The sequence below is a fragment of the Syngnathus typhle genome, linkage group LG12, assembly GCF_033458585.1.
Source record: "Syngnathus typhle isolate RoL2023-S1 ecotype Sweden linkage group LG12, RoL_Styp_1.0, whole genome shotgun sequence".
Taxonomy (NCBI): Eukaryota; Metazoa; Chordata; class Actinopteri; order Syngnathiformes; family Syngnathidae; genus Syngnathus; species Syngnathus typhle.
The window spans coordinates 5387768-5411850 of NC_083749.1; the positions used below are offsets into that span (position 1 = coordinate 5387768).

General features: G+C 42.3%; 6 protein-coding genes across 6 annotated transcripts in view; 3 read left to right on the forward strand and 3 right to left on the reverse strand.

The window, feature by feature from the left end:
* LOC133163928 (leucine-rich repeat-containing protein 75B-like) overlaps positions 1–4237 on the reverse strand; it is a 15813-nt gene extending 11576 nt beyond the window's left edge. Inside the window, exons 1-2 of the mRNA XM_061294252.1 lie at positions 3786–4237; positions 869–997 (exon numbers count right to left, since the gene is read on the reverse strand). Of these exons, the coding sequence (XP_061150236.1) occupies positions 869–997; positions 3786–4064 (408 nt within the window). The 5' untranslated portion in view covers positions 4065–4237. The remainder of the gene's footprint in view (positions 1–868; positions 998–3785) is intronic.
* LOC133163904 (glutathione hydrolase 1 proenzyme-like) lies at positions 3800–11776 on the forward strand. Its single transcript, XM_061294218.1, has 14 exons — positions 3800–3942; positions 5284–5347; positions 6706–6891; positions 7952–8082; positions 8178–8267; positions 8441–8633; positions 8715–8878; positions 9193–9342; positions 9545–9681; positions 9754–9941; positions 10031–10158; positions 10275–10387; positions 10503–10616; positions 10783–11776. The coding sequence occupies exons 3-14, from the start codon at positions 6725–6727 to the stop codon at positions 10927–10929; spliced, it is 1722 nt and encodes a 573-aa protein (XP_061150202.1). The 5' UTR covers positions 3800–3942; positions 5284–5347; positions 6706–6724; the 3' UTR covers positions 10930–11776.
* Positions 11777–13384: 1608 nt separating this feature from the next.
* On the forward strand, positions 13385–13836 carry LOC133163926 (histone H4). The gene has a single exon (XM_061294250.1). It carries the CDS (start codon positions 13409–13411, stop codon positions 13718–13720), a length of 312 nt encoding a protein of 103 aa, XP_061150234.1. The 5' UTR covers positions 13385–13408; the 3' UTR covers positions 13721–13836.
* Positions 13837–14583: 747 nt separating this feature from the next.
* Positions 14584–15891, forward strand: LOC133163927 (histone H2B-like). Its single transcript, XM_061294251.1, has one exon. It carries the CDS (start codon positions 14599–14601, stop codon positions 14971–14973), a length of 375 nt encoding a protein of 124 aa, XP_061150235.1. The 5' UTR covers positions 14584–14598; the 3' UTR covers positions 14974–15891.
* LOC133163907 (gastrula zinc finger protein XlCGF57.1-like) lies at positions 15419–18062 on the reverse strand. Its single transcript, XM_061294220.1, has 2 exons — positions 17644–18062; positions 15419–17046 (listed from the first exon to the last, which is right to left on the reverse strand). Exons 1-2 carry the CDS (start codon positions 17765–17767, stop codon positions 15563–15565), a joined length of 1608 nt encoding a protein of 535 aa, XP_061150204.1. The 5' UTR covers positions 17768–18062; the 3' UTR covers positions 15419–15562.
* Positions 18063–21820: 3758 nt separating this feature from the next.
* LOC133163908 (gastrula zinc finger protein XlCGF57.1-like) lies at positions 21821–24066 on the reverse strand. The gene is made up of 2 exons (XM_061294221.1): positions 23951–24066; positions 21821–23732 (listed from the first exon to the last, which is right to left on the reverse strand). The coding sequence occupies exon 2, from the start codon at positions 23640–23642 to the stop codon at positions 22101–22103; it is 1542 nt and encodes a 513-aa protein (XP_061150205.1). The 5' UTR covers positions 23643–23732; positions 23951–24066; the 3' UTR covers positions 21821–22100.
* Positions 24067–24083: the final 17 nt, after the last annotated feature.

Here is a 24083-nt window from a genome sequence, read left to right on the forward strand (position 1 = left end):
GTGGTCACACACAAGACTTTGTCCATCTATGGATTTTCATCCACAAGGAGACATGGGCGAATTGTATTGATCTTATGTTTTTCAGACTGTCTCACCACAAAGAGCGAGAGAAGTGTAGCCTGAGCACCAGGTTCGCCAGTTTGATCCAACGGCCTGCCCACGCCGATCAAATAGAAGACAATCCCACGCTCCCGAGGGTCCCCGAACCCCCCGCGATTGACCTTTTTCACCATTGAATGGAAAGAGCGCATGAGCAGCAGGTAAACTAATCTCTCTTTTAGAGCAAGATTTTTTTTTTGCCCAAAGGGAGAAAAAAAAACAATGAAAGCACTTCAGGATTTGAACTGAAACTTTAAGGCTGCATGATAAACTTTGGATGCTGTGGATAGGGCTGAGCCCAAATCGTAAACAAATATTGATAAGTTTCTAATTGCCAAAAGTTGAAACTGTACATATATCATAAAGCAATTTTAACATCATTCCAAATTCATTTTATAACCTTACCCTTAAAAATAATCGGCTTGATTTGATTGTAAAATAATTCTGATGTTAACTCTCCACTAACAACTCAATTTAGTTCTGCCTATTGTTTGATAAAAACATGCACCGTTTTCAATTTTCAAAACACGTCATCCAAACAAAAGACAGTGTTTTGATCAATAATGCAAATGACTCTCCCGGTTCCTTTCACTCTTTTAATTTAATTGGCCCCTAATGGATGTAACCTTCAGAATTCTTCCAGACAAGCTACCACTTGCCCTTCTACACACAGTTTCCATCGACTCATCAACAATTTATCATCTGAAAAACTGCCTTGAAATATCCTGCCTCGATTTGACAATCAAACTTTTAAGTCCCGGATACTCACCCTCTTCGGACACTGCAGGTCTCGGGCCAGACTTAGCAGCAGCTCGTGTGAGATGGGGTCCACCAGGTTGAGAAAAGCCGCATTCTTGTACAAAATGTCACTGAGCGACGTTCCCTGGAGCCCCAAATCCTGGAAGGAAAAGAATGTTCAAAAAGTAGCTCCTAGTGAAAGGCTAATCTTGGCAAGTGTAATAATCATGATCAGGACTGATAAGGTAGTAGCTCTCTACGCCTTCAAGTTCCCCTAACACGAATCAATAAAGCTCGCCGTTATCTGTAAAAGCTGACGTATATCAGGGAACATGGAAGGCTTGTAGCTTGATGAATTGAGTTTTCACAAAAAAGTCTATGTACTTAGAGGACGTTGTGTAAAACACAGTCTGTGTTACTTAAGAATATTTAATACTAAGATTTTCTTTTTTATTTACTTAATATGTACCCTTGAAGACCATCTTTGCAAACAGTCTAATAATGTACTGTACACTGTAATGCAAGCTGGGGGGGGGGGTTGAGGTTATGTAATGCTCTGCACGCTCTGACAGACCCAACCCTTGGAGGAGGAAAACTCCCATCAGCATTTTCTCCTCCTCCGGCTTCTGACTTGATTTATTACACTGGAGCTCAATGGGAGTCCCCGATGCTGGGCTATCCTCCAAGCCAGCTCGCCCTGCACTACGCATTGTGGAGACAAAGTCGATGCAGCTACAACGTACGGCTCTAATTCCAAGGATGAATTTGGCTACTTCCCAATTGGAAAAACATCAAATCATTTCCATTTGTCCACATCTCTGTTTTGGTAATGGACTCAGATCGGATTGGGTAACGCCCCTTTGAACGCTGGCCATGTCATTTGACATTGCCTCTTCCCGCTCATGGGCTTCATTAGAATCCAGTTAGATACGGCGCCAAGCGAGACCGATGCAATCCGGTGTTTACTTTGAATACGTGTTAGGCGATGCCACATCTTCCTCGAGTTTTAAATCAAAAGAACAACCAAGAGTTGGTGCAGATCCAATAACAATAATGCCTCTAGAGAAATTCAAACAAAAGTTATGTATGTGAGCGAGGTTTTATTGCGATTGACTGGCAACCAGTTCAGGGTGAACGTCACTTTTTTCACAATCTCATCTTGGGTTAATTAGAGACTAAATTGCCCACAGTTGTAAATGTGAGAGCAAAGCCAGCCATCCATAAAGTTCTTTGTAAATCATTGTCAAACAGTTGTTGCGTTTAATTCAACACCCTCTTGACGCCTTTTGTGTCCCTATTACTCATTTATGAAAATAAGTGTGGTGCAATCGGTTGAACTGTAGAATAGTGGTAATAAAAGGACACCGTGTGTTACGGGAGCCAACCTCTCATATGGTACACTAAGGATGAATGATTTTCAAAAGTGACTTAATTGCATTTTTTCCCTCTTAATATTGTCATTGTGATTTAAATATACCGCAATTGGAGTTGATGACATACTTAAACACCTTGACATGCAGTCTTTTAAGCGATCACTGTGACAACTTCACAAAGTGTGGCCTAAGAAAGTCACAAATCAAATGACAAAAATAATGCAAACAAATGTTACTTCACCTGACAAAGATTACTGAGGTTACTTTCCTATTGGACGGGACTTTGGCGCCACCCGGTGGCATGGTAGAGTGTGTTCTACTCATACAAATGTAAAAAACAAAGACAGGGAGAGCCCGGGATAAAAGGGTCCTTCATCTTAAGTGACTCACTGCGTAAATGCTGCTAATGTGCGCCGACGTAGACATCGGTCAAAAAGTCTTACAGGAAGTTTAGCATGAGTCACATCCTTTCAACTTTATGCAAATATCAACTTTAAGACGTCTGTTCATTGTTCCATGCTTTCACTGTACGGTGGATGTATGCCACATCAGCTACAGATGGGCCGGAAGTTACTTTCAGGTTGTTGTTTTTTTTTCTTTTTCTTCTCTCCGCCTTCTAACGACGAGGGAGTTCTCTTGATCAGAAGTGCTCCCGTCAGAGCATCCTGACTGTTCCCTGTCTTTGATCAGTGTGAAGCTACCAAGAGGAAGTGGAAAGCTAAAGCTGAACTCTAAAAACGGCGCTCACTCTCGAGTTGGGGTAAATCCCCTCGCCCGCCTCGAGTGCGGATTAAAAGTGTGGCTGGAGGTACACAATTATTGATATCTGATCAATTATTGGCAACCATGTGTGGCAAAGACGCAAAGCAGTCCAATCAAGCTATGAGATTTAATCCACATATTCATGAATACAAAAAAACGGGCCTCCTTCAAATTAATGGCCTTTTGAGGAAAAACTGAAAGGTAAGAATAATGGTCAGTCGTTTTTTAGCTAACTTACGTATTACACATTAATTCAGTGATCTTCATTTGCATTTTTTTCATATCTAGAAATATATGCCAAACCATTACAGATAGTAATTATTTTACTTATTTTTATTTAATTATTACTTATTATTTTAAGTAATGCATATTATGTTGTCTCGATTTTAATCTGTTGAATTTAAAGCCTTATTGGACTTCTTTCCGCTCTTTGAATATAAACAAACATGTCTCAGATGCTTTATTCCACCGGAGCCTCAAAACTCATACAAGAATGCTGACCCGCAAAAAAAGTCAAAATGAACTCATTTTCCACATTATTAGGTACAGGTAAATATCTGCCCTTAGTTTCCTGTGTGAATATCAAGATTTGAGCAAAGCTAAGGAACATTAAATAAGTACAATAAATATTCGACACACTCTGACAGATAGATGTCAACAGAAGTGCAAATGTAACCTCATCTGTTGTTAAATAAAGCCTCCGGGTGCATCCAATGTTGTGTGCTTATGCGCGCAATGACAAACTTGAAAGTGAGAATAAAGTCAGAGAAAGTCGCTACTTTGCTATTTCTAACCCAACACAAATAAACTTGCCTTTCTCAGCAGTTTGAGCACTTCGCCCGCTTGCTCGGACCTGTGCTCCCGGAGATGTCGCTGGATGTCGCGGATCCAAGCCACCCGCTTGACGTACGGGCTGCGGTCGCGTTTGCGCAGCATCGCCGGCAGCTTGTCGGATTTGAGCATCAAGGAGGTAAACAACAGATCCCCGCCGCCTCTTTCGCTTTGCACCGGCGTGACATTGCCCTGCCGCCGTCTCTTGCTCCATTTACTTTCCAAATCTAGACTTCTCTGCCTGCTCAACTTGGAGCCCATCACTTCTGAGAGCGCGCCTTGTTGTTTTTGTTATTGTTACGCGTAAACGAGAAGGCAGACGAATCATGACACCAAGTGCGCGCAAACGCATCCATGCTGAGGGAAGTTTGAACGTTGCACATCGCGAGTGTGTGAATGTGAGAGCAGTCTGTGGGTATGGTCGACAATCCCCATCGTGCCCCTTCCTTTCCATTGCATCCCTCGTGCACGCGCTTTTTGCTCTCAGCCAATCAGAAGAGCGCATTCTAAACAGCTGCTGGCCTGACCTCTCCCAACATAACCATCCCCAGAATCACTCGACAGCATTACACGGTGGGCAAAGTTGGACAATATTTTGATGCTGTCCTTTTAATGACCTTGCAAGAATGCAGGGCTGTAACGTGTGCAAAAAAAAAGCTAATTCCCCCTTGCCATCCCACTTTTGACCAACACCTCTGATTTGTTTTTATGACCCTCTCTCCTCCTCTCGAGGTGATTGGTACTTGGTGGATCCCGGTGAGGAGGTGGTGCTTCATTCTGTTATATACACCAAAGGCCAATGTGTGACATGCGTCATCTCATGTGGCGAAGAGTTAATCTTTGTCACAGAGAAGTTAAACCGTCTGCGCAGATAAAGCATAAGTCACACCGCTGAATTTAAATTGCTTCTTAATGATTAATTCATGGTCAGTGTGTTCAGCTAGTGGTCTGCCTTTCTCCAGACACAAAGATTTAAACATCTGCATGGGGGGCCAAGTTAAAGTTTTCCTTTTGAATACTGTACTATACTAATAATACAAATAAGTACTATTACTACTCTCAAATACCAATACTAGTAAATAATACAAATGGTCAATACTACCATAACTTCTACGAATATGACCAGTACTACAAATAGTATTCATTTTACTGAGAAATACAAAAACGACACTACTACTTGACTAATATTTCAATATACTACAACTAAATATTTTTGTTATCACTATTATACGATTGGAGCGAGTAGAAGACTGCAAACGCTGCTGGGAATAAAAATCCAATTGAATATGGTTTCCGCTCACGTTCCAAATAATGAATTAATTTCAATTTGCCATCATCATTCAAGGCGGCGTCAGTGGTCGGGTGATGTGCATTTTATAAAGGTGTTTAACGGTGGGCCGGCTTATGGTTTACGACTCCAGAGATAGTTACATATTGAAAAGCCACAGTGAGCGAGTGTCGCATATCACCTGATTTGCAGAATGCGGCCGACATAACGACGAGGATCACGTTTCTTGTTGCAGAGGACCCTGACGCAAGTCAAGGTAAGAGCATATTACGCTCGTTGATTGTTATCCTTTGGAATGTAAACAATTGAATGCTACTGTATGTGGACTTAACCTGTTACCAAAAAGACAAAATGTTTTGTTATGTAACAGGTTACATAACATAATCAATTAGCACTGTTGTACCTCAATGGCGTTGAACCATGAATGACTTTTAATGAGATTGTTTTTTGTTGTCTTAGTCATTTATTTGGACGTTGCACTTTTATGTCCCAAATTCTAGGTGTTTTCTGGTTCTTTGGGCAAACAAATTAAGAAACAGGTTAAGGGCTTTGTCCTGATTCACCACAACGTCGGCCACTGTGTTCGATCACAAAAGCCAACTCACACTGATTTGTGGGCACCGAAAGGGACTTCCAACCAATGGCATGGTTACGTCACTGGGCAGCTTGAACTTCTATAACCCAGCATTGGCTCGGGTACTTTTGGACCCAGCGCTGGGTTAGCCATTTCGCCCAAGTTGGTTTACTTTGGACCCAGGGGGGGCATGTGCCATTTTGGTGATGGGAGCTTTTACGGTTTCCTTCTGCTGGCTGGCAAGAGAAGCAGAGTCCAAAATATTTGATATCTAATACTGTCAAGAGCCTGTTTCCGTGGTGAATGGTTCTTTTCCAGTTTTTGGTTAGATGCATGGCCGGAGTCTCCAGTGCACACAAGTCTTAAGCAGTGGATAGATGAGAGCTTGCAAATGAATCATTATATTTGCTAGCGTTTTTTTTGGCTGTGGGAATCTTGGGGGGGGGGGGGGGGGGGGGGGGGGGGTTTGGTTCTTGACAGTTCTGCATTATACTCATGTTACTTCCTTCAAGTTGGGAAATTCAGTTTGCTTGTTCTTGTATTCTTCACTTGTATTGTGTGCATTATTTTTTTGCCTGTATCTGGAATTGTTTGCTTTTCTTGTATTGGTGCCTTTACTTTGAAATTTGGTCTCTTCTGTTGGTGTTTTTATCGTCTTCTGTGTGTGAGGTATGTTTCTATATGGCTGATATTTTGCTGTGTTTCCATCTTTTTTATTCTTCCTCTCAGTCTTTTTGTCTAGTTCTGTCTGACGCCATGCTCCATTCATGCTTCATTCATGTTGTTTTTTCAGTTTTTTGTGTTTTACTGTTCAACCTTTTGTCTATCTAGTTTTCCATTCTTTGTTTAGCTCTTGCTGATGTTGTCCTATCTTGTTGATAGAGACTGATTAAGACTATATAGATACCCTAATCTTTTTTATGGATATATATATATTTTTGGGGGGTTGAATATTTTCCATATATTTATATATGCATCTATGTAATTAAAGAACTATTTGAAGTCTTGACATTCTATTTAACTCTGTTTTCAAATTTCAGCGTTTCCAAAGGCACCAAAATGGTGCAGGTGAGGATCGTGCTGGCGGCAACGCTGCTAGTGATGGTGACGGTGGCCATATTTGTGGGCGTCTACTTCGGCGTGGATAGGAATACGCAGCCGAGCAACCACGTGTACTTGAAGGCAGCCGTGGCGGCTGACGCTGGGCCGTGTTCAGTGATTGGCAGGCAAGGATGCACACATGCTTATTTTCCGACCCCGAGCTAAAGCCAGTATGACAAGCTGTTAAAGGGGAAGTCAAGTAAAAAAAAAAAAAAAGTCTTAACAATATATTCTATGCACGCCCATTAGTCCAAACATGTCATTCTGATTAAAACTGTGTTTATAGAATATGAATTTAGCAGCAAAATACACCCATTTTATCTATCTCGACGGCAGCCATTTTGCCACTTGCCGACTGAAATTATATCACAGTGGCTGCCATAACCAATCACGGCTTACGTTTTTTATGAGTTTGGTGATGTGAAACTCGTAAGATGCCGTAAATCCAACGACTAATCAGTACTAAGACTACAACTAATGAATACTATTATTTACTCGAATAACTACGAAATACTATTGCTGCTAATCTCATTGAACATCTAGCGTATCATATTATCAATTACTATTACCCTGCCACTTTTGATCTTAAGGCCGTCAGTCAATTATGCGGTCACATTCACTGCGTGATAATTAAACAGACACACAGAAATCAGGCGAAGAAATTGTCACTGACTCTTTTAATACCCTTACGTGATTCTATTCAGGTACATTAATGAAAGCTAGCTCAGGCTTAACTAAACCATAAGCAGTATATACGGTACTGTACTGTATGCACTCTCATTCCTCACAATAATCTAATGACATCCAGTGGATCCATAGTGGAAGATCTAATTCTCTGCGTCACACGCAAGACTTTCCCTGAGAGGATGACAGAGCCCTTTGTCACGCTTCCATGACTTGGATAGAAACCGTGGGCTTAACATCGGACGGAGGGAACATGGAAATGACTTGGGCATACAACAGCTGCAAAATGAGCACAGATGACTGAACAGTGGCACACATTTGCCGGAATATTTTTCAAAACATTCTCTGCTGTATTTTATATTATACTGCGGTTCACTTTCCTAGCGTGCTCATTGTTTTTTTTGTTAAGGTCTGTCTTGCTCACAAGTCCAAACAATAACAGCGTCTCTCAGCGTCACTGTAGTCCTAAAATTCTAATGATATTTGTTTGTATTTTGACAGAGACATATTGAAGAAAGGAGGCTCGGCAGTAGACGCCTGCATCGCCGCCTTGCTCTGTGTCGGCCTGATGAACGCTCACAGTATGGGCATCGGGGGAGGACTTTTCATCACCATCTACAACGCAAAAAATGGTACACTTCCAATTCACCTTTAACGGCTTGACTTAATAACTCACTGGCACACGCTGTGCGCCCATAAAAATGACGCTCCCCTGCAACACGCGCAGACACGGTGGAAACTATCGACGCTCGGGAGACGGCGCCTCGCAACGCAACGGAGAATATGTTTGGTAACAGCACAGATTTGTCCCAGAAAGGTACTTTCGATTTTCTAAGAACTCTTAACTTCAGCTGTAAAGAGACTCGATCTTGATTACAGTGGTAAATGCTGTTACTATGATTTTATCATTTGTTGCTGCTCGTACCTTTCACCCTTTACATAGTAATTATGTCATTAAATGATCTCCATCTTGCTTTTATTATTTGATAGGAGGTTTATCCATCGCTGTACCGGGAGAGATTCGAGGTTATGAGCTGGCTCACAAGCGTCATGGCAAACTTCCTTGGAAGGATTTGTTCCAGCCAAGCATTGATCTGGCAGAGAAAGGATTTCCTTTGGGCCGGGCGCTGGCCAAAGCTCTGGCCCGACATAATAAAACCGTCATCAAAGACGTAGCCTTGTGGTGAGACGTGAAAACCGCCATGATGCTCGTTTTCAAGAAATGTTTATGGGATTTAAAACAGAAACAGTTTTTGTCTTGCAGTGAGGTTTTCTGCCGTAACGGCGGCGGCGACGTCTTGAAAGAAAACGATACCATTAAGTTTCCCAAGCTTGCAAACACTTACAGGAAAATAGCACAAGAGGGCGCTGACGCCTTCTACCGTGGAGAACTTGCACACAATCTGGTGACAGATATCCAGGCTGCAGGTCATTTTTTTCACGTGACTTCCAATCTTTTAATTTTTTATTCTTTTATATTTCCTCTCACAGTGTCATTTCTTTAAAAAAAAGAAACCTTTTTACGTGTGCATTAAGATTGATGCTACATTCTGTCCTCTATTTTATGAAAGCTGCCATTTGCATTTTTTTTTTAAATCTTTTTTGATTCAAAGATGTGAATATTCTAAAGCGTCACAGAAAACATCTTCCCTCTCTGCGGCGTCTAATTTTACTAGCGTGACGGATTTGTATCCCAGATTGAGTCCAAGTGCATTGACGCTGTTTGTCTCTCGCTTGCATAGGCGGAATCATCACAATGGAGGATCTGAGGGATTATGTGCCAGTCTTGGATATGGAGCCTTTGAGCGTGATGGTGGGGGAGTACACCATGGCTGTTCCCAACGCCCCCGCCAGCGGCCCTGTGCTCTCGCTGATATTAAACATCTTGAATGGTAAACCACAGATTCTGTGTCCAAAAAAAGTACCTTGTGTGGGAGAGAGGATGCGCTTTCATGTGTGCAGCCTTCTCTCTTTCCCAGCCGCTTGCTCGGAATGGGAGAGTTTGTAAAGTTCCAAAATGAGATTCTGAAACATATTGTAGAGTTCAGGTCAGTGTTTAAAAAGGTTTAGCTCCTCTCCCGGCATTTTCCACAGGGTACAACTTGACATCTGACAGCGTGGCGAGCACCGAGAAGAAGATCTTGACGTACCATCGTATCACGGAGGCATTTCGTTTCGCCTACGCAAAGAGGACCTTGCTCGGAGATCGTGCTTTCCTCAACATCACCTCCGTAAGAATCCTGTCAATCACCTTTGCAAATATCGACTTCAAAATATTTCTATCTTTTTCTCCCCTCGCAAAGCTCATCGAGAACATCACCTCTCAGTCCTACACCGACGAGCTCCGTGGAAAGATCACTGACTGGACGACTCATAACATCAGCTACTATGAACCAGAGTTTTATCTCCCCGACGACCACGGAACCACGCACATTTCGGTGGTTGCGGAGGACGGCAGCGCCGTGGCGGCCACGAGTACCATTAACCAATAGTATGACCTCTCAGCGGACCTTTTAACCGGAAGCATGAGCATGTTTTTAATGTTCTTTTAACGTTCTCTTGCTTACTTCTGGCCTCCAGTTTGGGCTCCAAATTCTTGTCAAGGTCAACGGGGATCCTTCTCAACAACGAGATGGATGACTTCAGCTCTCCGTTAATCACAAACGGTTTCGGGGTGCCTCCGTCACCGAATAACTTCATCCGGCCAGGTTAATTGCAGGCATATATTCTTTATCCTCATCGATAGTTCCGTCTATACCAAACAACCGGGACACACCTGGGTTCAATAATAACTGACTCCACTACTGTTTAACGCTGTTCAAAGGGAAGAGGCCAATGTCTTCCATGTGTCCAACCATCATCTTTGACAAAGAACGCCGAGTGAAGATGGTGGTAGGCGGCTCGGGTGGTACCAAGATCACTACCTCCATTGCTCAGGTAACCCCTTAAAGAAGCCAGTATGCCCTGGATTGGCCACCACTCAATCATCAGTCCAAATGTTTGAGAAGGATGCTCCGAAAATAGTTGTGATGAATGATTATGGGCCTCTTAGGTAATCCTGAAGGCACTGTTCTTTGACTACGACTTGAAGAAAGCCGTGACCGAACCGAGGCTCCACAACCAACTGAGTCCTAACGCCACTGTGGCCGAGCCAGACTTTGACAAAGTGAGGCTCGTGGAAAAAAAAAAGTGGGGGAAGTCTTCCAGTTCTCAAAATGTTCTCCCTTATATCATTATGGGGAACAAACTGCCAACTGTGTTTTCATAAATGAACATTCATGATGGAATGCAGCAAGTTCCTTGTTTTCCTGACATCTTGCTTGTCTTGGTAGAATATCTTAGAGGGTCTGGCAAAGAAGAACCACGAGATCGAAATCCTTAAATCCACCGGAGCCGTGGTGCAAGCCATTGTCCGCTACAAGGATGGACTCCACGCTCAGTCGGATCCTCGTAAGTGGGCGTACGCCGCGGGCTACTGAGCTCACCTGCAAAACGCCACACCACTCCGATTGGCCATTAACTTTAGAGACTCTCTGAACTTCTTGTCCTTTGCACCAAACGCTCTCCCGATAATTTTTTTTGTAGATAAGTGCACCAACGAAATGTAACTAGCTCCCGGTGTCACCTGCATTGACCTCATTGTCCTCTCGAATTTTAAGAGGAGCCACTGTGAATGTTTAGAGCTCAGCCTCTCTGTGACCTTTTTGGCCGATCATAAAAGTGTACAATTCCTTACTCTTTTTGTAAATCATTAACACAGTCAAGTTCAGTACTGTCCAAGATGCCATTATGTAGCCACAAGGGCAACTGCTCTTTATTGGACTGACGTTTCTTCGGAAGCTTCCAATACTTATCGCAATATGGCATCTTCTATGCTAGAAGAATGTGGAACTGTATTACAAGACAATGAGTTGTTTTTCTCTTTTGAACTCTTCATTTTATTAGAAATTGTGTCTTATTTCTTTAGGATGTTTTATAATGTCTCTCTTTGGTTTAAAATTCTTTCAAATGTTGGCTGCGCACGTTGAGTTACCTCGTGTATGAAATTGAATATAAGTACAGATAAATAGCAGTAATCATACTGACACTTGACTGTTTTTAGCTGACCATGTGTGGTGGTTATCATTTTAAAAAAGTATTTTGAAAATAGGTCTGTTGATATATCTGATTTGCCATGGGGAGTTGAAAACATTCCGAGTGAGATTCTCCAATCCGTTAATACTAAAATAAGCAATTGATGGTTCATTTTCTCCATTGTTGATCAAGGTAACCTTTTATTGCGAGCCTCACTTTCCACTTGGTGAGATAATAAAGCCCTAAATTGAGTGCATGTGAATATTTCATACAAAGCTTCCCAAAGCCCCCAAACTTAATAAAGATCCCCACTTGCTGAGCATCTTGGCAATTAGTCATTAAGAAGACAAGGAGACATTGGAGTCTGGCTGTTTCATGCCTCCGAGGCCCAATTAAGCATCACCTCAGGTCCACACACGTATTGCTGACACTGACGCAACACACACACACACATGCGTGCACACACTTAGTTATGGTATTTTTTTGAGATGTGTTCACAGCACAGTGTCGCGTCTTTGATTAAAATGGCTGCCATTCAAAGTGAGTCGAGTCAAGACTGTCAAATTGCTTTCGTCACGACGAGGGTATGGCCTCAATTTACAACCTAAATTTTGATATGTTTTCCATGAGATGTAGACAACTCAGTGTTTCTGTTGGCTGAATTTCTTTCACCGTACATGGACAATAGATGTTTTTTTCCAATCAGATTCTATTCTCAAAATGTTGCCATGCCAATCTTTTGTGTCCAGGTCATGAGAATTAGTAGTGCTGTTTGATGTAACTAAATCTACATTGGACTGGTTTTTAAAAATCAATTCATATTGGCCTCACAGGGTCTGCAAGCTAGTCCATAATAACATTATTGTTCAATTTCCTCTGTGGGCCTATGCGCGATGTGTGTGATTCCATCTTCCAAACTCGGACTGGGTGCACAGCACAGGATCAGCTCAGTGGCTTAAGGGTAGAGTGTCTGCCCTGAAGCTGGAAGATTGTGGGTTCACACCCCGGCCGGGTCACACCAAAGACTCTAAAAATGGGACCCATTGCCTCCCTGCTTGGCACTCAGCATTAAGGGTTGGAATTGGGGGGTTAGGTCACCAAATGATTTCCGAGGGCGGCACCGCTGCTACTCACTGATCCCCTCTCCCCCAGGGCATGGATCAAAATCATACAGGGATGGGTTAAATGCAGAGGACAAATTTCACCACATCCAGGTGTGTGACGATAATTGGGACTCTAACTTTTAACTACAATGGCGTCATCTAGCGCCGAACCACTGTAGCACACATTTATTATTATTATTATTATTATTATTATTATTATTATTATTATTATTATTATTATTATTATTATTATTATTATTATTATTATTATTATTATTATTATTATTATTGGTGGCAAACATAGAGACTGAAAAACATTTTTCGTTTTTTTCGCACATGGACTGCTGCTTCGAAAGGGCAGGAAACGATCTCTTTACTGATTGGACAACCGATTCCCCGATTCGACTAGCCAATCAATGAGAAGCAAGAGTGTGAATCGCTACTCTGCTCGCCCAAAGTAAAAGACTTCTATAATAACTTAGACTAAAATGTGGGTCTTTGCTTTATTACGTCTATAATCATGTACAATATTACATAAATGTTGTAATGTTGCTGTGACTAGCTCTAAATCGGTGTGAATTCTGTCTTTTTTTTATTTTTAAACGTAGACATATATGGTAACGTTATGCTTAGTGAATTCGTTGGGGAAGGGCTGCTGAGCGACGTCTCTTTTTCCTGTCTTCTTTCAGGTCCGCGGTGTTGGTATAATAATGTCTGCCAGTCACCCCTTATCATTCGTTTCTCAGATTGTATTGAATAAGGCAAGTTTTCTAGTAGCATAATGTCAGGACGTGGCAAAGGTGGTAAGGGTTTGGGAAAAGGGGGCGCTAAACGCCACCGTAAAGTTCTTCGTGACAACATCCAGGGAATCACGAAACCCGCCATTCGTCGTCTTGCTCGCCGAGGTGGCGTCAAACGTATCTCTGGCCTGATCTACGAGGAAACCCGTGGAGTGCTTAAAGTCTTCCTCGAGAACGTCATCCGTGATGCAGTGACCTACACCGAGCATGCTAAAAGGAAGACCGTCACCGCCATGGACGTAGTGTACGCACTGAAGAGGCAAGGACGTACTCTGTACGGATTTGGTGGTTAGGTTCATCAGTTGTCCCGCTTTCTAATCGACCAACGGCCCTTTTCAGGGCCACACACTCTTCGAAAGAGTTAATATTCCCTTGGTCAATGCCTGACACTCAGAATAAACAACCTTAATTCAGCCAGTCACAGAGAGGCACAATGGCACGACGGCAATGAACTACGCATGAGTGCTGCGCATTCCACGTCTTTCAAGTGAACTGAATCTTAAGAATCAGTTCACTCAAAATCCGTTCAAACGAGTCGACCCCCCCACCCCCACACACACACTGATGGCGACATTTGTTATTTTGCGGGACACCAACTCCTATAACAACATACAACACATCTTGTCATATAAAGCAGTTAATCAGATGTCTGATTTTTATGGTTTAATAGGCGAATATAAAAACAAGGAATAAAACGCCAGACAAGTTTTAACATAAATGTTTATTTAAAAGAAATAGTAAAACTACACTTCAAATCAGCAATCTAATGTGAAATTGCAGGAGATATATTGGATAACAATATTTAGGCGTATATATGCATCCTTTCGGTTGATGAACGTGAACTGCAATTCACGACTCGTTCGTGAACGGGAAGTTGCGTCATTTCCTTCTTCGTTTTGGTTTACGGCGAGGAGGCACCAGCTTCAATGTGCATTACCGACACCTACTGGTTGAAGTGAAATGAAAACACAACCAATCACTTTCGGAAGTGATTCGTTCACTCTCATTCACTGAAGAAAAAACGTTCTTTCAAACGAATCGTTCACTCACGAGCCAACACTACCAAGCATTGATTTCAGCCAATCACCGTGTGGCAACGGCACAGAGTTATTTGCATAAAAACAGCTATAAGAACCCTGAATTGCGCAAGGTCAGTCTTCTCGAGATCATCATGCCCGAACCAGCCAAATCAGCACCCAAGAAGGGCTCAAAGAAGGCGGTCACCAAGTCCACCGGCAAGCCCGGAAAGAGGCGAAGGAAGGGGAGGAAGGAAAGCTACGCCATCTACGTGTACAAGGTGTTGAAGCAGGTCCATCCCGATACTGGCATCTCCTCCAAGGCGATGAGCATCATGAACTCCTTCGTCAACGATATCTTCGAGCGCATCGCTTCAGAGGCGTCTCGCCTGGCGCTTTACAACAAGCGTTCAACTATCACGTCCAGGGAGATTCAGACCGCCGTGCGTCTTCTGCTCCCCGGTGAGCTGGCAAAGCACGCTGTGTCTGAGGGCACCAAGGCAGTCACTAAATATACCAGCTCAAAGTAAATCGCATCGGCGTCATCTCTACACAACGGTTCTTTTAAGAGCCACCAACCTACTTCTGAGAAGTTTTTATTCCAGTGTTGATTATCTAGGTCTAGGATAAGTTAAACACACCTGAGTGAAAAGATCAGTTCATTTCTGCGTGCTGCAGGAGCCTTACTTTTGACAGGACCACCTAACGAGGGAATCTTTGAAAACATGTTGGAATGCAGCTCTGAGGACTGGAGGAGTTTGACATTCTTTAATAGAAATAAAGGCTGTAGGTAGACTTCTATTCCATTAAATATACTGTTTAGTTAAGCTTTTTTAGTTAAAAAGATGACCATGTATGGTAAGGCTTTTTCGGTTAAATAAGATATAACTCATTTTTTGCACATGTATTTTATTCAGAATTAATATAATTTACATCTTGCGAACAAAAGTCAAAGTTTCTTCACATTTATTCTATCAATCAATATGCTTTACACAAAATTGTTAGACAAAGATGCTTAATTCTTAACATTTGTCCACAGGAAACCTTTGAGGAGAATTCTCTAAAAGTATAAATATTTTCATACAATATTTCATTGATCACTTGTAATGTTACAAGTTTTCATTGATCACTTGTAATGTTACCAATACACTTGTGTCTCTTAATTTTGCCCCTCTGATAGAATCTTTCACCACAATCTAGGCAAGCAAAAGGTTTCTCACCCGTATGAATCCGTGTGTGACTTGTTAGGGTTCCCTTCTGAGAGAACCTTTGACCACAAACGGAGCATGGAAAAGGTTTCTCACCAGTGTGTGTTCTTGTGTGACTTGTTAAAGTTCCTTTCTGTGAGAATCTAAGGCCACATACTGAGCAAACGAAAGGTTTTTCACCAGTGTGGGTTCTTGAGTGACTTCTTAAGGATGCCTTTTTAGAAAATTTTTGACCACAAACTGAGCAATCAAAAGGTTTCTCACCAGTGTGCGTTCTCATGTGTGATGTCATAACGTGCCTACGAGAGAATCTTTGACCACAAATTGAGCAGGCATAAGGTTTTTCTCCAGTGTGTGCTCGTGCGTGTGTTGTCAAAGCATGTCGACGAGAGAATCTTTGTCCACATATTGAGCAGACAAAAGGTTTATCTCCTGTGTGGGTTGCTGTGTGACTAATTAGGTTTCCCTTGTGAGAGAATCTTTGACCACAAATTGAGCAGGGAAATGGTTTTTCTCCAGTATGTGTTTTAGTGTGTTTTGTCAAAGTACCATTTTCTGAGAAACTTAGACCGCATACTGTGCAGACAAAGGGTTTCTCTCCAGTGTGGGTTCTGGTGTGACTTTTTAAGTATCCTTTATGAGAGAATTTTTGACCACATATTGAGCAAGAATAAGGTTTTTCCCCAGTGTGTGTTCTTGTATGATATATTAATGGCCCCTTCTGAGTGAATCTTTGACCACAAACTGAGCAGACAAAAGGTTTTTCCCCAGTGTGTGTTCTTGTGTGTCTCCTTAAGTTTCCCTTTTCAGAGAATCTCTGACCACAAACTGAGCATGGGAAAGGTTTTGCCCCAGTGTGGCTAATCATGTGATTTTTCAAGCGGCTCTTAAAAGCAAAGGTTTTCCCACACTGAGAACATTTCCAACGTTTTTTGTTACTGTGACACTTTGTATCAAGTTCGGACTCTTCTTCATCATCACTATTACAGTTGCCATTTTTACAACTGGCATCATCTTCAATGTCATCTTCGTCGTTATCATCATGTGACCGTGATGTTTCGTCGTCACTATCTGATAATGGAGCTATGAGTCCATTTGCTTGTGATCCTCCACAATGGTCTTTGTCAGCCCCTGTCATGTGTTGATCTGAGCTGCTGATGCTGCTGCTCCTGCTGCTTGTTCCTCTGCTGTCCTCACTTTCTTCATCATCATCTTCACTTGGCAAAGGGACATCAGTCAACAGGACCTTGATGATATCTTCTTGCTCTTCCTCCTTGATGTACAGAAAGTCTTCTTCCTCCTCTTTTATTTGGAGGGGTTCTTTATCTTTCACCTTTTCTTTAGTCCAAGGAGACTGAAGATCTGACAAAGACGAACGAAGGTTTTTACTGACGTCTGCAATACAAGAAAACAAGGACATTTGAGGACAATTTCTTCTTGATTCATAACATCAACATCCCATTGGACCCACAACCGCTGGTTTCAATGCCCCCATTTGTCCAGTAGGTGGAGCGCTGACTCCAGTTAAGAAGCAGGCGCATGACGATGACGTCAGTGGCTAAATCAAACAATGGCCGGTTTACGGGAGTGGCTGATGCAAAAACAACAACAACAACAAAAAAGATTAATCTCTGACTGTGGACACACATTTGACCAGAAAGCTTTAAAAAGCAAATGAGATTAGCTCGTATTTCAGTTGCACGTTAACATTTATTGCAATCATGCAATGTTTGTTTTTCACCCGTTGCCTCATTATACAGCGTTTAAAATGTATATGGACTAAAACTAAATATACGTTCATTAATTTGGTTAAAGGCATTACACACAATCTTTCCGACAGCTCAAAGTTTTTTGATACTGCACATACAACGCAAAATGTCAGGAAATCTTTGTCCCGGTTCTCTGACAAAGCTTCAGAAATCAACCCTACTCACACTGCTATTGTAAATAAAATATAAGTATTTCCGAAGTGAGACTGAGACATGCGCATACCTGCTGTTTGTAGCCCAACTCGATGCTTCTGAAAACCAGCATCCATTCGTTGGCGGTGTCGCTCGTTCTCCTCGTTTGTTCCACAAAGTTCCTCGTCGTACTCTGCTGTCATTCTTGCGCACATTCTCACACGATCACACTTGATTTGAGTTCAGCATTGTGTCGCTTCCAAACGCGTCTCTTTGTTAGCGGCTTGCAAATTAGGCTAAACTACACTAGGCCGAAAAGCATCAAAGTGCAGACGGATTTATTCACGCAAGAGGTTAAATCGAATGCTGTATAAGTCGAGTGGAATCGTGATGGACATACTATCTTGGGGATTCTGTAGATTCGGTAGTATATCAATTGAAGCGCCTGTACGAAAAGTGCTGCAGTGACGTGTGCGCCTGTGTTGCGTGAATGCACGACCTGTAGCGCGCATGCGCAATAGGTCGGCCATATTTTAAGTTACGGCCACTCCACTTGGACAAAAATGTAGCAGTGCGCCCGGTATGCGGTGTGTATGTTCCTGGCGAATTTTAGTTAACCACTTTTTATTTCATTGATTGCTTTACTGTATTTTAAATACTATTAAAAGTTATATTTAAATATTTTGTGGAGCACAGAGCTTTCTATTTGCTATGTAAATAAAGCAATTATGTAATATGTATACAACAGTGCTTCTCAAATAGTGGGGCGCGCCCCCCTTGGGGGGCGCGGTGCTATTCCTGGGGGGGCGCGTGTGACCCTGGGGAACAGGCTTTTTTTTTGGCAGTACTAGAATAAAGTGTAATTGCGCGTTTACTACAGCAGGGGGCAGTGGCGCTCTCATTGTTACTTCTGTCACGTTTATGACAGTGCAACATTTTACGACTTACAAGACAAGTTAGGATAGTCACGGTGGGGAGGGGGGGCGCGATTAGTTTTCTTCTTGCTAGGGGGGGGCGTAACAGAAAATAATTGAGACGCACTGGGTTAAATAAAGGTTAACCTAAAAAAAAAAAAAAAAAAAAAAAAAGTGAACCCTGAACTTTGAACCCGCGGTGACCCCGCGGTGACCCCGTGGTGACCCCATGAACCCGCGTTGACCCCGCGGTGACCCCGTGGTGACCCCTGGGTGACCTTTGAACCCTGAACTTTCAACTCTAGTTAAAAATCGAAAATGTGCACATGACCCCGTGAACTTTGAACCGACCTTTGACCCCTGGGTGAACTTTGAACCGTAAACTTTGACCTTTGACCCCTAGCTAATTACGTTTTTTTTTTTTTTTTTTAAACCGGCATAGCAGAACGATCCATGGTCTTCAGATGCCGCGCTGTCGCCATCTCCTGGTCAGTTAGTGAAATGCTTTTGCTGATGTTTTTTTTTCTCTCAATTAAAACAAATCAATTAGCCAGTTGGTTTTCTTTATTTAATATCTATTATCAGACAAAACCAAATTGTGAATCAGTCACCTAGGCTATAGCAGAACAAACAATCCATGGTCTTCAGATGCCACGCTGTCGCCATCTCCTGGTCAGCTAGTGAAATGCTTTTGCTGTTTTTTTTCCCTCTCAATTAAAACAAATCAATCAGCCAGTTGGTTTTCTTTATTTAATCTCTGATATCAGACAAAACCAAATTGTGAATCAGTCACCTAGGCCAGTGCTTCTCAAATAGTGGGGCGCGCCCCCTTGGGGGCGCGGTGCTATTCCTGGGGGGGCGCGTGTGACCCTGGGGAACAGGCTTTTTTTTGGCAGTACTAGAATAAAGTGTAATTGCGCGTTTACTACAGCAGGGGGCAGTGGCGCTCTCATTGTTACTTCTGTCACGTTTGCGACAGTGCAACATTTTACGACTTACAAGACAAGTTAGGATAGTCACGGTGGGGGGGGGGGGGGGGGGCGCGAATAGTTTTCTTCTTGCTAGGGGGGGGCGTAACAGAAAATAATTGAGAAGCACTGGTATACAATATTAGGTAATGTGTATAAAGCAATTAAAACAGCATCCACTTCATGTTTCGAGCAAAATAGGTTTATTATTTAACGCCATCTTTATACTTTTAATAAAACAAACAGGTCCCCTCACCAAATTCCTTCTCGACAAACTGAACAATCATACACTTATTTGTGTGCTACAATTTTCCATGACATCTGATCTTACATTCAAATGTTTGTTGTAACCATCCATATAATAAAACAAACTATTGGTGTGTGTATCAGAAAAAGATGTTTATCCCCACACTCTTCAGACAAATGGTACACTACTGTGTGTTCTTAAGTGTGAATTTAGGCTTGCCCTAAATGTGAAACCTTCACCACAAAACGGGCAGGCAAAGTGTTTCTCACTTTTTTCAATACTGTGCGTTTGTGTATGAAGTATTAAACTTGGCTTACAAGAGAATTTTTTACCACAATCTGAACAGACAAAAACTGTTTTATCACTGTGGATTCTTGTGTGGTTTCTTAACTGTCCTTCGTGAGCGAATCTTTCACCACAAACTAAGCATGAAAATTGCTTAGGAATATTGTGTGGTTTTGTGTGTTGCTTCAGGTTTCCACTTTTAGAGTATGTCTTTTCACAAATTGGGCGGGCAAAAGGTTTTTCACCTGTGTGTACTCTTGTGTGAGTTACCAAAGTATGTTTAGCAGTATAACGATTCCCACATATTGAGCAGACAAATGGTTTTAACCCCATGTAGGTCATCACATGTTTTGTCAAGTGGCTCTTAAAAGTAAAGGTTTTCTCACAGTGAGGACATTTCCAGCATTTTTTGATACTGTGACATTTCATATTACCTTGAGACACTTTATCATCAGTATCAATGTTACCGTCATCATCTTTCACATCATCATGTGAATGTAATGTTGCATCATCCCTCTGTGATAGTGGAGCTATGAGTCCATCTGTTTGTGATCCTCCACAATGTTTTCCTTCAGCTTCGGTTATGCTGCTGCTACTGCTTGTAGTCTTGCTGGCCTCACTTTCTTTATGGACATTTTCACTTGTAAAAGGAACATCAGTCAACAAAACGTTGATGAGAGCCTTTTCCTCCTCTTTAATATACAGGAATTCTTCCTCTTGTTTTATTAGGAGGGGCTCTTTGAGAGCTTCACCAACATCTGCAAGACAAGAAAACAAGCAAACTTGAGCCAAATCCCTTTTTGTCAATCTAATCAAGTCCAAATATTATTGGATGGTGCAGTCATCAACACCGTTTCCGGAGTTTAGTGAGACGTGGGCAAACCTGCTGTGTGTAACCCAGTGCTTCTCAAATAGTGGGGCGCGCCCCCCTTGGGGGGCGCGGTGCTATTCCTGGGGGGGCGCGTGTGACCCTGGGGAACAGGCTCTTTTTTTTGGCAGTACTAGAATAAAGTGTAATTGCGCGTTTACTACAGCAGGGGGCAGTGGCGCTCTCATTGTTACTTCTGTCACGTTTGCGACAGTGCAACATTTTACGACTTACAAGACAAGTTAGGATAGTCACGGTGGGGAGGGGGGGCGCGAATAGTTTTCTTCTTGCTAGGGGGGGGCGTAACAGAAAATAATTGAGAAGCACTGGTGTAACCCAACTAGTCCCCAACTCGCATCCACTCCTTGGCAATTTTGCTCCTCTTTTATTCCACAGGGTTCCTCCTTGAACTCTACTGTCCTACTTGCACACATTCTCGCCCAATCTACTTGTTTTTAGCTTAGCAATGTCTTGCTTCCGTCTCTTTGATAGCAGCTTGGAAGCTAGGCTAAGGTAGCGTCACAATGAACGGAGACGAATTTATCCAAGCACGAAAATCAATCGAATTATGTATTAGTCCAATAGTGATGGATAAACTACGTTACGAGTATTCTGTGCGTTCGGTTGTATATGACGCGAGCAAAAGTGCGGTAGTTACTAATACCGACTTGCGCGTCTGTGTGTTTCAAAACAGGGTCGGTAAGGCGCATGCGCAACGTGTCTGCCATTTCCTCTTCTATAATGGGCGTGGCCTCTCCTTCCTTCCTAATGTGGTTATGCTATGCCTCTTATGGTTGGGAGGTTCGAGTTCATCATCATCTTGAATGAGTGGGACTTCCGGCTTCTTGATTTGCTCTTTCTACTCAGGATGAAGATGTTCAATGATGTCTGTAAGACATAAAATAGACTAAAATAGAAAAGGGTAAATGTTGTGTATATGGATGCATATAGTATGTACAACCAGAATGCAAACCTAAGAGACACAAGCCAGTGCAAACTGTAGGTTTATTTTTTTAAATCGCCATGAACATAATGTACATTTCCACACAAATGTCTGATATGGAAAACATGTTTTTTTCTACTGACAAAAAAGAAACCATTCAGTACAGTCAATCTTCATGCATAATGGTATCCTTCGTGTCCGTTTCATACGGTACAATCGGATAGTATCCAAGGAGGCACACAAAATAGAAGAACCTATAGATTGTGCCAAAACATCGTCATGGCAACTAGCTTCGCTACTCAAGATGTCCTGTTAAAAAAGCTTCATTGATCAGCGTTACTCACGCCAGCACATTTATGTCTTTTAACTTGACCCTTCTGAGAGAATCTTTGACCGCAAATTGTGCAGTCAAAAGGCCGCTCACCAGTGTGTATTCTTTTGTGTATTTTTAAATAACCCTTTTGAGTGAATCTTTGACCACAAACTGAGCAAGCAAAAGGTTTCTCTCCAGTGTGGGTTCTCATGTGTAATCTCAAAATTCCCTTTCGGGAGAATGTTTTACCACAATCTGAGCAGGCAAAGGGTTTTTCACCAGTGTGGGTTCTTGTATGTGTTTTTAAGCTCTCATTTCTTGAAAAAGTTTGACCACAAACTGAACAGGAAAACGATTTTTCACCAGAGTGTGTTAATGTGTGTAGTCTTAGGTTTCCCTTTTCAGAGAATCTTAAACCACAAACTGAGCAAACAAAAGGCTTCTCTCCAGTGTGTGTTCTTTTGTGTGTTGTCAAATGACTTCCTTGATAGTATCTTTTGCCACAAATTGAGCAGGCGAAAGGTTTCTCTCCAGTGTGTGTTCTCGTGTGTGTTACCAAATGAGTTGCTTGAGAGAATCTTTTACCACAAACTAAGCAGACATAAGGTTTCTCCCCAGTGTGTGTTCTTGTGTGTTTTGTCAAACCACTTTTGGAAGCAAAGGTTTTCCCACACTCAGAACATTCCCACAGTTTGTTGTCAGTGTGACACATCAGTTCACATTCAGACTGTTCATCATCACCGTCAGTGTTACGAGAGGGTGACATTCTGTCATCCTTATCGAAGAGGTTATGCGTTCTTGTGTGTGTTGTCAGATTGGCTCTTCGGTTAAATCTTTTACCACAAATTGAGCAGGAAAAACCTTTTTCACCGGTGTGCGTTTTTACATGTGTTGTCAAATGGGTTGCTTGTGAAAATCTTTTACCACAAACCACGCAGGCAAAGGGCTTCTCTCCAGTGTGTGTTCTTGTGTGAGTTGCCAAATGAGTTGTTTGAGAGAATCTTTTACCACAAACTGAGCAAGCAAAAGGTTTCTCCCCTGTGTGTGTTCTCATGTGTCGTTTCAAATCCCACTTATAAGCAAACGTTTTCCCACATTGAGAACATTTCCAGGGTTTGTTCTCAATGTGAGCTATTTTATCACATTCAGACTGGTCTTCATCATCATACGTATGAGGAGAGTGTGACGTTGTGCCGTCACTATCTGATAATGGAGCTAGGATGCGGTCTGTATGTGATTCTCTACAGTGGTTTCCATCACTTTCTGTTGCCATGTGTTGACTTGCTCTCCTGCCTGGAGGCGCCAACATTCTGTTCTCCACACTTTCATCTTCATTGTCACTCTTTAAAGGAACCTGAGTTGATGTGATGTCCTCGTCCTCCTCTTCCCCTTTAATGTCCTGAAGCACTTCCTCCTCTTCCGTGATGTGGGGAGGCTCTTCCTCTTTATTGAAAAGGGGCTCTGGTTGCTCTTCCTTTACTTTGTGCGAATGTGCTGGCGCCTTTTTAATATTTGGAGGCATTTCCCCTTTCTCTTTGATGTGGTGATGCATTGTCTCTTCTTTAGTGGCTGCTGCTCTTCTCTCACTCGAGGGAGCTCCCACTCATCTTTAATTTGTTGCAGATCAGGACGAATATCTTCACTGACATTTGAAAGATATGCAAAAAAAAAAAAAACATGATTCGGTGCAGTCATTTCTCATGTTATAGCTTTACATTGTTGTTTATAGCAAGTTAGCTAGCTTAGCTCCTGTCAGAGAACATCACACCCGGTGCGACAACCGACACTTGAAGAGTTTTAGTCACGCGGGATCATATTAGCAGCTGAATAATATTGACTATAGAGGCATTTTTTACATACCATGGGCATTCGATGTGCAAAGGAAGGGCATTCTTGTGTCACGGTGGAACTATCCCGCAGGAGAAAATGTGTGAGGGTGCGGGGGCGGACTTCCGCATTATTGACCAATCGGATAAAACAATGCATTATGCAT

What these genes read in the sequence shown, in the direction of transcription:
- LOC133163904 (XM_061294218.1), top strand. Translation starts at nt 6,725, where the DNA reads ATGGTGCAGGTGAGGATCGTGCTGGCGGCAACGCTGCTAGTGATGGTG. An exon ending in CTTTCCTCAACATCACCTCC is followed by an intron (nt 9,682 to 9,753) that starts GTAAGAATCCTG and finishes CCCCTCGCAAAG; the next exon opens with CTCATCGAGAACATCACCTC. An exon ending in CCGAGCCAGACTTTGACAAA is followed by an intron (nt 10,617 to 10,782) that starts GTGAGGCTCGTG and finishes TTGTCTTGGTAG; the next exon opens with AATATCTTAGAGGGTCTGGC.
- LOC133163926 (XM_061294250.1), top strand. Translation starts at nt 13,409, where the DNA reads ATGTCAGGACGTGGCAAAGGTGGTAAGGGTTTGGGAAAAGGGGGCGCT.
- LOC133163927 (XM_061294251.1), top strand. Translation starts at nt 14,599, where the DNA reads ATGCCCGAACCAGCCAAATCAGCACCCAAGAAGGGCTCAAAGAAGGCG.
- LOC133163907 (XM_061294220.1), bottom strand. Translation starts at nt 17,767, where the DNA reads ATGTGCGCAAGAATGACAGCAGAGTACGACGAGGAACTTTGTGGAACA. An exon ending in AGTTGGGCTACAAACAGCAG is followed by an intron (nt 17,047 to 17,643) that starts GTATGCGCATGT and finishes CTTGTATTGCAG; the next exon opens with ACGTCAGTAAAAACCTTCGT.
- LOC133163908 (XM_061294221.1), bottom strand. Translation starts at nt 23,642, where the DNA reads ATGCATCACCACATCAAAGAGAAAGGGGAAATGCCTCCAAATATTAAA.